Genomic DNA, 14859 nt, shown 5'->3' on the forward strand with positions numbered 1-14859 from the left:
TGTCTGCTAGTAGATGTGATCCTACCTGAAGAAATGTAAAGAAAAGATGGCCATATCTCTCTCCCTCTCTCCCCTCTTAAAATAATATGTATAATTTGTATACACATTTTAATGAAGCAATCTTTGCTGTAAGTATTTATGGAACCTTTGTCTCCCAGCAGGTAACACACACTTGAATAAACTTTTGTTTTATAGATAAATATACTAGTCCTAAGGGAAAGAGTAAAAACCTGAATGTAATAACCACTATAATGACAAATAGCAGAGTGAATGTAATCTGTTTTAAAACACTGTTGAACATTGCTGACAAATATTCAGAGCTGCAAATGAATTCTGGGTGATGTGATGCTTAGTTAAGTCTTTTATTTACATAGTTCCATTCCCCCAAAATGCCATGTGAGATTGCATCAGAAAATTAGCTTCTTCCCAACTTCTGACATGTATATATTTTATTTATGTTACATAGTTTCATCCTGATTGTTGTAGTTTAACCCCAGCTGGTAACTCAGCACCACACAGCCGCTTGCTTACTCCCCGCTCACCCAGAGGGATGGGATGTAGAGAGTTGAAAAGGAATGTAAAACTCAAGGGTTCAGATAAGAACACTTTAATAGTTGAAACAGAATAAAAATGAAAGAACAATAATAACAATTATGACAATAGCAGATATAATGAAAAGGGGAAGGGAAAGAATAAAATCCAAAGGGAAAGGAAGAAAGGAACATGTGGTGCACAACGCAACTGCTCACCACCTGCCAGGGCCTGGCCAGACCCCCAGGTACATGTACGAGGCACAGTGTCCCACGGTATGGAATGCCTCTTTGGGTAATTCGGGTCAGCTGCCCTGACTGTGTCTCTTCCCATTTCCTTGTGCCTCTCCAGCCTTTTCGCTAGCAAGGTCCAAGGAACTGAAAAGTCTCACATCAAAGCCAAACAGAGCACCATACTAGCTCCTAAGTTAATTAATTCCATCCCAGCTGAAACCAGAACACTGATAAACACACAATTTCAAAATGTATAAATTTCCTAGTCCTTCTGGGAAGAATTTCACCACTTTATTTGTTAATGTTTCATATTATACCCATTGCGGTGGTATTTGAGATTTTGGGGCTTTTTGGTTTTTTTAAGGTGTCAGATGTTTTAAATGTCATTTTTAAATTAGAGACTTAACGCTTCTAATTCTGTAGTTAAAATTGAAGTTCTACATCTTTCTTACATATTTTCAAATAAACTGCATAGCTGAAATGCAATCTGATCTTAGGGCAACCAGAAGGGTGTTTTAATCCAGCAAGATTGGGGTTTTTCCCCTTAATTTTGAAATATGCTCTTCTATTTCCCAAGAACATACAAGGAAGGGTGATAAATGAATGGCAATTTGCTGATTATTGGAACTTGCTGTTCAAAAATTAGTGAATTTTGAAAGCCACTCCATGAGTTTTAATGAAATAATCTAAGTTTTATCTTGGGATCATGACACATTTTTTATGTTTCGTATAGCACTGCTAAATTAATAGCAGTCCTTTTGTCTTTTTGTTACAGAAAATTTACCAATGCTATCTGTCATATTGCAATGGATTAAGTATATGTAAACTGTCACTGTCTAGTAATACTGAAAAGGGGAAGGAAATTCTGAAGAATATAATGAAGAAATGTAAATATTAAAACAAACAAACAAACAAAACCCAACAAAAAAATATGTTATCAAAGTTTTTAAAGAACTGAAAAAAACATTGTTAGTTTACCCAGTACACATTGTCTCATACAGAGGAGGTCCTAGCTGATAATGAAGCATGGAATCCTGCTGTCTTTACAGACCTTGCAGGTATTTCAGCTGTATTCAGTGGGTCAAGGATTTTATAAATAAGAACTTTGAATAATTGAGATTTGAAATATTGATGAAGGTGACTTTTTCACTTTGATGTAGTGTTGAGGGGCTCAATGTTGTGATGTTGTGGGGTTTTTTGTTTGGTTGTTTTTTTAAGAAGGTGGGGGAAGTATGATTTTTACTGATCTCATTGGTTATGTCCCTTACTTGCTAACACACAGGAGTGGTAATATTCATATTGCCCAGAGGTGCACATAGTTCTTTTGTTTACATTGTTTATTTACTTTGAAAGGAACAACTCCTGGGATCAGGCAAAGCACTTACACTTTTTGTTACACATTGGGAATTATACATCTGGCTTTTGGGTAGCGGTTTTGTTCAACAGACATTTATCTGATCCATCTATTTACATTTCTAGTTGGGATTAATATTTTTATATATAGCACAAGACTGGTCTGAATTTTCATGCATGTAAAATGCATAGAAAACCACAAACCATAAATAATATGCTTCAGAGAATCTTTTGCAAATGGAAGCAAATTTTTTTTAGAAAAGGTAATATAGCTGATCAAAATTTTCCATCGTGTGTTGGAGGTAAATTATGTTCTTTGCCTTATTCTATTTTTTGATGACATTTTGTACCTCCTGTGAAACAGATAAAATGATACTGGAAGGGGACATATTTTTCCTTTGATCTGACAATAACCTGTTGTAGTTCTGTAGTTTATAGTTAATATTTTGCATTAATCATGTCTTGGTTGTATTACAAATTCTTTATATTGGAGAAAACTGCTAGAATGTGGAAAAATTCTCACTTACATGAAATGAAAGTGTAAAACCTTTTCTGTGAAATAACATTACAAAATCAGATCATTAATTCTGTTAAGCATAGGAAGCAAGCTACTGCTTTAAGCATAACATATGCAAAATAAGTTGGAGGTTCTGTTAAGCCAAAAGGAATAATTTCTGTATTGTCTTTATTGCAAACTGAAAATTCTACTTTCCAAACAACATATTATCAACAAAATCATACTGATGTGTGACCATGAGAAGTGTGATAGCATGGAGGTGATAAAGGTGTAGTTCTACTGTAGTAACAGCATTGATCCTGAGATGGAAGAATTGTGATTACAGTTTGATTATAAGTGGTTCTTCTTTTAAGTGTGTTCATGTTATCTGTGAGAAATCAGGGTCTCTGGAGACTAGTGATTCTTACTTTTCTCCTAACTTTTGTTGGCATTCAATTTGGACGACTTCATTTCTATTTGGAGATTTATATTATAAGCAGAGATCATATATGCCTAGATCATTGCTAGCAGGTGCCGTAGAGCTCAGATAAATTTCTCTCATAAAACTGGTTATATGTGGTATCAGGTGTAAGGACCTCTCCTTGCATTTCAACAAGATTGTTATATTCTGCATTGTGTCGTCTCATTATTTAGTATTAAATTCCTGCTTTTTTACATGTTGTCTAAATATGTTGGGATTTGCTCCTTTTGTTAGACTTTTTGCATGTTACAATGAATATTAAGACAATAATGAGTAAAATATGTGACCTATAAGGTCATTTAGATCTGTTTTCATAAAGCAAGACAATAGTGGCAGAAGATGCTGCAAATCTGATCTTATGACACTGGATATGTATTTTAGTGATTCAAGCTTAGAGGTGCTGTGGACAATAGCCTATTTTAGTATTGCAGTTCGCAAAGTGAAATCCCAAGTGAATGTAATGAAAGGATACGTTTTTGCATTTAGAAAAAAAGAAATCTAACAGGGGAGAAAAGCATGGTTTCTACTGAAAAAGATTGCATTTAAAAATATTGAAGGAATATTTAAAGGTTTAACCGGATTATTTTCAATGGAGTTCTCTAAGTCAGGATGTCATTGTGATGCTTAATTGTCCCATTTATTATGTAAGTTTTATGCGTTATTTGATAACTATGCTATTTTATTATATGCAAAGAACTTTAAAAATCTCAATATTAATATTGTAAAATGTGGATTCTTGTTTAATAATGTTAAAACTTTGTTTTGAACACTGGAATGAGAGATAATTCACTCTTTTAAAAATGAAACTATTACCAAAAAAGACTCTGAGTATATGAAGAACATTTACAAATGTATCAGAGCTAAAGAAGAACAACCTGCTTTCCACTTACTGTTCTTCACAGAATGCTTTCCCTCCCTATTGGAAATGGAGCGTGTATTCTAGCATGAATGTACTGGCTCTTTTAATATTTCACAATCTTATTGTGGAGAATTTTTAATTTCCTGAGCTTTTATTTTTTATTCTGTTCATGTAGGCAACGCGGAAGGAGATTGAGAAACGCCAGGTCCATCTTAAGAGCATCAGTGATTTAGGAGATAATTTGAAAACAGTGCTGAAAGGAAAGGAGAGTCTAGTGGAGGATAAACTCAGCCTCCTGAACAGTAACTGGATAGCAGTAACTTCACGTGCTGAGGAGTGGTTCAATTTGTTACTGGTAAGGAAAATGCATTTGTTCACCAGAGGAAAAGTTGGTGCCCAGTCATAGGTGCTCAGCCTTATAGGAGTGCTTTTTCTGGTGCTTTGGATTACACTGATTGAGTACATAGGCACACAGATGATCAGAGTGACTGTTGTTTGGTACATTGTGTATATTTTAAGAATCTGACTGCTTACAGAGTGATGGCTCTGTGGAGTCTTGACTGTTCATGCTTCCCGTTCCTGCCTGCCTCAATAGTTCCTGGACTTTTTTGTTTGGGTTTGTTTGCTAATGAAAGAAGTGCAGGTTCTCCACAAGGACCTCAACTACTTTAATATAAACCAAGTGAAATAGGTAGTCAAATTATCGGAGTAAGTATTGGTATTGATACTAGCAACCTCAGCTGCTTTGGGCTACATTAACGTTTCTGTTTGGAATAGGACAATTGGGAAGTAAAGTCCTCACCTGCATGTTGGTTTGGTCCACAGGATGGCTTTGGTGTATGCAAACTGGATTCATTTCAGTGGCAACTAAAGCAGCAGCTCTGCTCAGGGTGCACACCTGATGTGCTCAACGATTATGATTTGGTCTTTCTGTACTACATGATCTTCCTTTGGATAGTTTTATAGTGCATTTTCTGGTGGGGATAGTTACTTAAGGGGAACAGATTAAACCTAGTCAAAAGTAAACTCCCAAATACACATTTAATGCAGATTCAGGAGCCTCAGCCACAGCTGCTTCAAATTGCTGATAGTTCCGTAACTATATTCTCCCTTTACAATACATTCTGTCATGAAAAGATGACAGCCTGAACCCTTAAACACACAAGGGTCTTAACTATTGGGCTGCCAGAATGCTTTGGGGAATCTTGTATGCCGTTTCTATTGATGAGAGCACAGGACTACCCTGAGAAACTGAAGTAGTTCTCAAAGGTATCTTAGATTCTACCATGACTTTTCAGACCTTGATGTGTTAGAGCTCTGCTAGAGTCTGTGTGGCTACATTACAAATGCTGCTGCAGTGGATGTACAGCATTGCTACAGGACTTCTTCAGCTGTATGCAGTATACAAATTACAGCATCTGGCTGTGTCTATCTTATCTGGAAAACAAGCATTTCATTCAGTATGATGTAGGTGCTCAGCTTCACTGTGGAACTGACTATAAGAAACATACAATGAAGTTTATAGACTGGTATCATTGTGTATTCCTCTACTTTCTGTCTTTCTCTGCTTTGGATTCTTTAATATTTGGATTCTTTAATATTTACTAAACCCCATGATAAAAGAGTCTAAGAGGAGGAGTTGGTCTTTTACTGCTTTTAGAACAGTGTAAAATAAAAGTATATGTATGTGTTGGCCAAAAGGACTAGTAAAATCTTTGATTTTGTGTGGTACACATACATATTGCGTGGATATGCATAAGCCTCATTTTACTGAGCTCACCAAAAAAGACTAAATGCTTGTAAAGTAAGGAAAGGAGAAAAAAAAAAATATCAGAATATCACCTAGAATAGCTTTTTAAAAAGCAGAGTCTCAAAGCAGAGAAGTCAAATGAAATGTAAACAAGAGTTTTTAATACAAAGCTCCCATTCTTGATTGTGACTTTGCAAGTGCATCCTTGTCACCATCTATGTTTCAGTCAATTCAGTGGCTTTCCAAAATAAGGTTGGTACCTGGCTCTTGAGAAGCTCTTCTTTCCACCTCCAGTAGGTCTCGCTACCAGCTTCCTGTCCCTCTCAGCAGCCTAGCTGAGGTGCAAGACACCTGTGTCGTGATGTGACTTTACCACCCTCCTGCCTGTCACTTTTGAAGCTTCTTTCTGTCCTAGAATGTCTTTTTAAAGACACTTAAAATATAAAGTGAAAGCAAACAAACAGCAGATTCTGTTCTTCACAAAACAAGCAGTTACTGTGTATAAAAAAGTTTAAATTCATGTGTGCATGTTTGCCACAGTTGGCATAAATACGTTGTTGTTTCAGTTCTGATTACTTTTTTTGTATGCAGTATTTACCTTTTCCACATACAGGAATATCAAAAGCACATGGAGGCTTTTGATCAGAATGTAGCTAATGTTACAACTTGGATGTATCGTGCTGAAATACTGTTGGATGAATCTGATAAACAAAAGCCCCAGCAAAAAGAGGAAATTCTTAAGGTAAAAAAATGCAATTTTCTGGAAAACATTAATTTTTAGACTGAAAAGGACAAATGTCATAACTAGCATATTTTGAAGGGTATCACAAATTGATTAACATTCCTTTTTCTGTGATGAAGCTGCCCTCTGGCAGCTTGTAGATTACGTAGTAAATTTGTACTGCATTGCAAAAGTTAAAACCCTGCAGAAATAAACCCAGATATGTTATTATAAGCCTTGGAGACTTGCTGGTGAATAGAACAGCAGCTCATTAAATCTTTGTTTGCTGGAAAATACTCATTAAACACATCTGGTAGAACAAAATCTGTTTTTTCTGTGTTCTTCATTTTTAGTTTCTTATCTGTTTTTCTGTGATACTTTTCTGATATCTGTGGTATCTGCATTTGATATCTCTGTCATGTGATTGTTCTAATTCTATAAACACTGCATTGATACCAAACCAACACGACAGAAAAGAATATTATATGGTGAACTAGCTGTATAGTAATGGTTTAGTGCATTGATCAGAAAGTTTTATTTGGCCTGTTACATCATTTGACCAACTGATGAGAAATTAACATGCAAGATAGATGTGAATTTTAAAGTATCTCATTTAAAACACCTTATTTGTTAAGATTAAACAACTTCAAGTTGTTATCTGTATAGATATCTTTTCTTACGAAATCAGTGTGAAGTTTTACTTTGTATTGAACTCCATGGTCAGTACGTACTATCTGAGGAACAGTTTGCAAATCAAAATCAGAATCTGACACATACATAACACCATTTACTAAAGCAAAACTTTACAAATTCCAAAACAGAACATAAAGCAATGCCCCATTGATCTCAGCAGGATTATGGGACAGACTTTTGTAGTCAAATGAACAATTTTGCCACCATGAGGTACAAAGTACTGTTATCTTTGCCATCAAAACAGGTGTATATATTTGTATCGCACAAAGGCATTTCATACAGACAGTAGAATGTAATTCTTAATGCCCAACGGTGTTTATGATCCCTGAATGCCTGGCTATCTTTTTCGGCCTCTGCCCATACAGGGATCTAATGTTAAGATTACTATTGCAAAGGAAGAATGTATTAGCATTTATTTATTTTAATTTTTTTTAAGTTTGTGATAGATTTCTCAAAAAAATTCCCACTGGTTTTAATTTGGTGATTTTCCCCTGCCTCAACTATGGGCATGAACAGTAATGAAAACAACAGCTAAACATCCAGTTCCATAATACATGAATTAGCAGCCTTTCCTATGTTTAGGAAATAAAATAATTTGGCGTATTTTGAAATATGCTGAGAATTGTATTATTGCAGGTAAGAACCTGCCTAGAAATAATGCTCTCCATTAATTTCCTTTAGTAGATATTAAAACAGACATGTAGATACATTCCTGCTATAAATTTGAGGTATATGAGTGGGAATGTTATCTATGTATTTCTACTGGATTTACACACTCATGCATAAGTATCTGAATTTGCTTTGTGGTTTTGCTCCCTATTCCTTTGCACACTTTCTCTCTCTCTCTCTCTTTCTCTCTCTTTGCATTTATTACTAACTTCAAGCCCTGTCTCTTGCTCACGGACTGTAGCGCTTAAAGGCTGAGCTGAATGATATGCATCCAAAGGTGGACTCTGTGCGTGACCAGGCGGTAGACTTGATGACAAACCATGGAGATCACTGCAGGAAAGTAATAGAGCCCAAACTGTCAGAGCTCAACCAGCGATTTGCAACTATATCACAAAGAATTAAACGTGTTAAGGTAGGAGGACTTGCTTCCATATGGGGATGCATACAAAATGGTATTTATTTAAGGTGCACAATTACAAGTACATAGCAAGCTACAGTTTATTCAAAAACTAAACTTTTAAAGGAAAAAAAAATGTAGATCCTAAGAATATATATATATATATTTAAGTGTGAAGGTTTGTGATTTTGGGCTTAAAGGTCTTTTTTCACTGTTTCACAAATCAAAGTATTCACTTTATATGAATGTAACGATGATTAGTTCATTAACTTTTAAAGAATGAACAACATCTGGAAATTAGTAAGATTCTTAATCTTTTCAAGATATGAATAGCCTTTTTTTTTAGATAGATTGGCTTTTGAGGACTGAATTTTTATTAAATGCATTCAGTCGTTTCCTGTGAGGCTATGACTCACCAAGGTTTGAGACAGATAGATATATACAGATTATATCAACTGTACTTCAGCTACTTATCTGTACAACTAGTTTGACTACTGAATCTGGATTCAGTATGGGTTAGGTAATTTTTAGCCAATTTGTGACTTCTGAATTGAAATGAAGAAGGACATAAGCCGTCTACTTTCTCCATTGTGTTTGCTGCCTTTATTGCAGAGAGCTATTCAGCACATTAAAGCAGACAGCTATGCAGGTTGGTATACAGGGTAATGAGAATGCATGGATCTTGATCTTAACTGGGTTTGCTGGCTACTGTAATAGCACTGGAGATGAATGCACAGAGGATCAGTGGCAGAGCAGGAAATAAGCTTTGCAAAAAGCATAAGCAGACACACATGGCTTTTATGAGTTGTTTGGGGTTTATGCAGGGCTCAGTACCCTGTAACCAGCTAATTTTTTTGTGTATATTTGAGTTTATTTAGGTTTAACTTCTGGAACAGAAAAGAATGTGTCCTGTGTCCTAATAATTATGAATTTTTTTCCTCCTTATTGGCCATGAGTAGTACTTCAGCCATCACAGCGTGTTTCTCACTTCTTACACAAATACAAACTGCAGACGGAGAACATCTTGGCATAAAGCCCAAACAACTGTGTTGTGTGATGCTTTTATTCTGAACATCTGCTATCTGCAGTCTGGATTTCCTTCTCAGTTTTACTTTGCACTTCCAGGATGCTTTAAGCATACAGAGCTGATGGAGCCTTTGATAGGGTTGTGTAAAATTGTGCTTGTCTTAGGGGAAAATCGGACTGCTCGTAGATGGTTTATCATGGGTTAACTGCATTGCATGTTACGGGCTTACTCAAAGAAGGGGCAAAAGATGCTTGTCAAGGTGAAGTATCTTCAAAACAGCCTGCAAACCTTTTTCATCTGTGAACCTTCTCTCCCAAGTATTGTCCCATTTATGATTGTATAGGCAAGATGAGCTGGAACGGCAACAGCTCACTAGGCTTTATACACTATGTACATAGCGTTACTACAGCACATAATTTCAGTGGTAAATTAGAATTTAGGGTACCTTTTCCAGGGCTTTGGGGAATCATCAGCTATGGTATGATTCACAAAGGTTATCTATAGTAATAGATATTGCATTAGATAGAGAGGCAGGAAATTCTGTGATTTCTTAGTTCTGCTTACTTGCCATACGCATTTGGGTAAAGGACTACACTGCTGGGTGTGTCATTTTGTCCACCTGCATAATGTGTATAACTGCACTTCCCTTAGTCATGCTTTCATCTGCATGGGATGACGAATTATTATTATTATGTGTTGCTATTATGCTTCTGAAGTGTTTTGTGGTGATTCTTTTTTTCTTACTTAGGTAAAATTTTCAAGAAATAATTCAAGTAAGCCCTCATAATACATTCTTAGTCAGTTCTCATCCTCATCTGTTTTCAAATCGCCTATTTTTTTTTTCAAATACTAGCAGTTATCAGTATAACAGTGAAGTAAATAAGAATTTACCTGTGAAATCAGTAAACAGTAGTACATAATTGTTGTGTCTTGAATTAATAAAATTACCATAGTGTACTAAAATTTTCAAGTAGTCTTTGAAACTCATTCAATTATTGGAATTTCATTAACTATTTTTCCTTCTATTTTCCATTTTGGGGGGGGGTTCTTTCTTAGCATTTTTCACAGATTAGTAATTTTATATTTTTGTTTTATTAGTTGATTTGACTTTTAGTGAGATTTAAGTACTTTTCAAGACATCCTTCAGAGCATTTAAGAAGAAATTACTGTGTAGTTTGCTATTAATTCTACCTCAGTTGAAGTGCTTGCTGAGTGTAATCCTGAGCTTCTTGATGAAAATATGTGAGCACAGTATTATTCTCTATAAATATTGTATATTATTATATTTCCATTAACGTTCATAACTCTGCAAAATCTTTGTCATTAAAACAATCAACCAGATATAATTAAGGCATTTTTACCCTAATTGTCCCAGATCATCTGTGTAATAGCTTAAAACAGATTGCAGCTGATGTCCAGACTCTCTTGTTTTAACTGATTAACTTTGGTTTTTACCATCTTCATTACAAACTTTTGCTTTGCAGTAAATACAAATTGTACTGGAAGGAAGAGTGGAAGGGAGCTAATTAGGATATAATGTGCTTATGTCTTTAGCAAGAAGACAATTATATGTCCAAGAGTTCCTAGAACATCATAAAGCACTAATTACCTTTAAATCTAAATTTTGTGCAAGAATCATCAAAAATTTGCCACTTTTTTTGCATTTAAAGCATGGAAAGAAGAAAACTTTTTCTACTGATCCTTTACAATGCACTTAATAAATATACTGCATTTTGTGCATTAAGTTATCCACAGACACTTGGGTATCAGGTAGATAAAAAGCACAGTATTGCTGCTAATAAGTGTCACTTGTTGTAGAGTTTAAAAGAATGCTAAGCTAGAGCACCATAATTATACTGTGATAAATTTTGGTGGAATTGATCTGATTTGTTTGGTTGAAGGGTTTTTGGTCCTGCGTTTTTGTTTAGGCTTTTTACAAACACAAGGTCTTTCAGTGACATTTTGATGATTCTTTTTAACGTTTCAAATTATTTTTAGGGGAATATCATACACAGAAATAATCTGTCGTCTTTTTTTTTTTTTTTCTTTTCCATAATTCACCTGGAATCTTTGCTATTCTTTATGAGAAAAAAATGGTTTCAAAACACTGAAGCAAATTATCATGATTCTCTTTCTCAGTTGGTAGTAGTAAATGGGTTTGCATCTGAATGGTTTGCTTGTTGCTGTGTGGGTAACTTATGACAAACCAGCTTTAGCCAAGTTATGTCAACACAATTTTTTCAATAAATCCTTATGTTACACTGGTTATCTGAACCTGCATTTACACACAAATGTGAAAATATAATTAATTTTTGGTTTTAAGTTTTCACTCACCATAGAATTTTCATGCTTTCTTATATGGAAATTTTACAGTACTGTTAAATACCTATCTTTACTTGTCTCTTTGGGTACTTTTAGTTATATGGTGTTGATATTTTTCCACGTAATGGAAAGCCTACCATTGTTTTAGCAGTAGTGTGTAGAACAGATGTCTTGTTTTTTCTAATAAAACTATGAAGTGTGGGGTTTAAATAAATAATATTTGTATTTTTCCCATTTTAGCCCTTCATTCCTTTGAAGGAATTGGAGCAATTTGACTTCGATATACAAAAAATGCTTGAACCACTGGAGGTTGAAATTCAGCAGGGGGTGAATCTGAAAGAGGAGGACTTCAATAAAGATATGGTAATTTGGTTGAAACGGAAGTCTGAGTGAAGGAGGCAGGGAGAAGAAAATCTGAGTGAAAATTAAAAGCTTCCATATCTGTGTTAGGATCTTTAGATATGTGTTGGACAAAATTTTACTGTGCTAATATATTATAAAATCAAAAGCCCCAAGTCAGCATTAATTAAAAGTTTTAGTGACAAGTTGTTGGTTTATAAGAAAAGCATTACTTTGACTACTGTGAAAATGCTAAACAAAACGGGAATATTGTGTACAAGTTCTATACTAGTACCAGCAATATTACAGAACAGGGAATGAATATTAAAATGTCTGTAGCAGTATAAAACCCAAGAAAACTCAGAATGATATTTCTAAATAGGCAATGCAGTAAAAGAAGGCATTCACTAAAAACAAATGCTCTGCAATGATCACTGAAAGAAATGCCACTAGCCAATTAGATCTTAACCAATGTGGTTATGCCATATCTTGTAGGTTTTGTGGCTCTGGTAGGCTTTATTACTCATTTACTCTTTGCAAGTATTAAAACTTGCTAAAGTTTTATGCGTGTTGGTTTGTGGGGTGGGGAAGTGGGAGGGCGGAGTAAAATATTAATGTGCTTTGCTACAGTTGCCACTGAGGTGTGTGGTCTCCAGACTGATTTTCAGAGGGATGACTCTTCTTGGCTAGGCAATAACAGGGATTCGTCTTTAGGACTAGCTCTTTGTGAGTCCTCCGCAAGAACAAATATGTAGTTTTTAACAAGCAATGTAAAGAGTCAATATTCTTTTCCTTTGAAGGAATTATTTACATATAGCTATTCCATATCAATGCTGAAATTAATCTTTACGGGACTTTTACTTTATTTTGTTTTATTTTTTTTATGCAGAACAGGTGAAATTTAAGCCGGTATGTGCTTAATTATGCTAAACTGCAGTGCTAAATTCTAAGTGAATGAAGTTTAATGGGGCAGTTTCCACTACTTGAGCATATTTTGTTCCCTTTCCTTACATAGAAGGTTGTTCAAGAGAGACCTCCCAGAAGCTGTGGCATAGATTCAACTTCTATAATTGTTTTGCTCTGTGATGATACATGAAATTGCAGTCAGGAATTGCATGGACTTCTAGCATACCATCAATTTCAGTTATTAGTTTTAATGATTAGAAATATTTTAGGTATTTCTATTCTTTTTGTTTTAAAGTAAAATATATTTTGCCTTTAATGTTTTCATCCCCTTATCCTGGATGCTGCATAAAATCGAATATCAAACATCTGTAGGGTTTCAAGTTCTGTTTTGCTTGTACCCCTCAAGTACCTACATGTATTGTAGAAAGCAGGTAAAAGTTATTTGGCCTTCGCTATAGAGCTGCAAGTATCTGTTAGATAATTACCTTAGCAGAGGAAGTGTATTTTTAGATGTCTACATCTCCTAGTACTTAAGTAATAAATAGATTAAAATGTCCATTACACTCGTTATTTTTTTTTAATCAGAGTGAAGATGACGAGAGCACAGTGAAAGAATTGCTGCAAAGGGGTGACACGCTTCAAAAGAGAATCACAGATGAGAGAAAACGGGAGGAAATAAAAATCAAACAACAGCTGTTGCAAACTAAACATAATGCTCTCAAGGTATAGGAGCTACAGTTATAAGCACATACTACTAAAGCCTTTATTTTTCTTCATTTCAGAGATTTTTTCTGTTTAAATGATTCTTCATTACTTTTTAAAGAGGAGTAATTTAAAACTAGTTGGCTATAAGCATATATTTAAGTAGTGTTTTGTCCTCAGTGTTACAGTCATGTGATTGCCTGTTGGACAACAATGATTTATTTGATAATAATTCAGTTTTTAACACATTGTGTTAAAATAACACATAACACATTATGTTTCTCCAGCAGCAGTCAAGACCTTGGTTAGAATCAGTTCTCACAAACATAGATTTTTCAGTTGTATAACATATTTTTGTCAATCAATAAGTTGTTTTATCCTTTAGTAAAAGATTTACATGCTATCTTCTTTAGTGAGAAAAATGGATCCACCCTCTTCAGAATAGGGTAGGTGGTAGTACCAATAGACCTAGCAGCTAAGAGGCTGAAAACCAAAGTCACATACCAAAATTCTGTGTTACCACACTTCTGGAGGTTTAACTGCATGATACTGTTCCTAGAAACATCCACATTGAGACCTATTTGGACAAGCTAATAGTTGTGATCAGGAATGTCACATTTCCAGGGAAAAATGAAAGTGAGGAAAGAAAGAATCTTGCAGTTGGAAAGTCACCTTGGTCATCTACCTCAAGCCATAGGCTCTGGCTGCCATAGAAGATTTTTTCATCTTATTGGCAAGCGGAATTTTTCTTTTGAAAATTTTCATTAAGTTGTTCTTGCCTTGGGGAACATGGCATGGTTGCATTTTATTATTACTCTTTTTTAGGCAGCATCTTTCCTTTCCTATAGATTTCATTCTAATTTTTACAGTTTTGCAGATCTGTTTGAATTCAGTAAAATAATAGCTGGAACATGTCATTTTTTAATCCACATTTATAAGAAATGTGAAGTCTATTAAGTGTGTCTTTGACTGTTCCAAGTTAAATGGAAGTAATTAATAACTTCTATGGAGGAGAAACAAGGGAAGTGTTTTTAGAACTATGCTATTATCCAGATCCTTATGGGCTGTTTTTATGCAATAGCATGATTGTTTTTCCTTTGGGTGACTCAGTTAAGGCATTCAGGCTTTCTAATAAAAATCAGGAACAGTTGAGGCAAATTCATCTGATATTTTTGTATAAAATGTACCATTATTTTTTCAATTTAATTCTTAATAAGAAGTTATACTAATGAAAATATTTTCTGAATTCTGTGTGAGTAAAGTTAAACAGGTAAAGCAAATACAAATGGAGTATATTTAATTAATAAGATTAATATGAAATGAAATAACATCTTTTACCTTCTTGTTAAAGAGAAGTTTTAATACTTTTATAAAGATAAG

The 14859-nt window shown here is 34.7% G+C and overlaps 1 protein-coding gene across 13 annotated transcripts in view; it reads left to right on the top strand.

Annotated features, from left to right (window-relative positions):
• DMD (dystrophin) overlaps positions 1-14859 on the top strand; it is a 1276803-nt gene that overhangs the window by 609158 nt on the left and 652786 nt on the right. For 11 of the 13 annotated variants that reach the window (XM_080377714.1, XM_080377711.1, XM_080377709.1 and 8 more), the window contains 5 exons: positions 4129-4308; positions 6317-6445; positions 8028-8198; positions 11773-11895; positions 13363-13500. In XM_080377714.1, the coding sequence (XP_080233840.1) occupies positions 4129-4308; positions 6317-6445; positions 8028-8198; positions 11773-11895; positions 13363-13500 (741 nt within the window). Of the gene's footprint in view, positions 1-4128; positions 4309-6316; positions 6446-8001; positions 8199-11772; positions 11896-13362; positions 13501-14859 lie in introns of those variants that run through there. The other 2 variants (XM_080377702.1, XM_080377700.1) reach the window with 2 other exon arrangements.

This window comes from Falco punctatus, assembly GCF_963210335.1.
Source record: "Falco punctatus genome assembly, chromosome: 2".
Taxonomy (NCBI): domain Eukaryota; kingdom Metazoa; phylum Chordata; class Aves; order Falconiformes; family Falconidae; genus Falco; species Falco punctatus.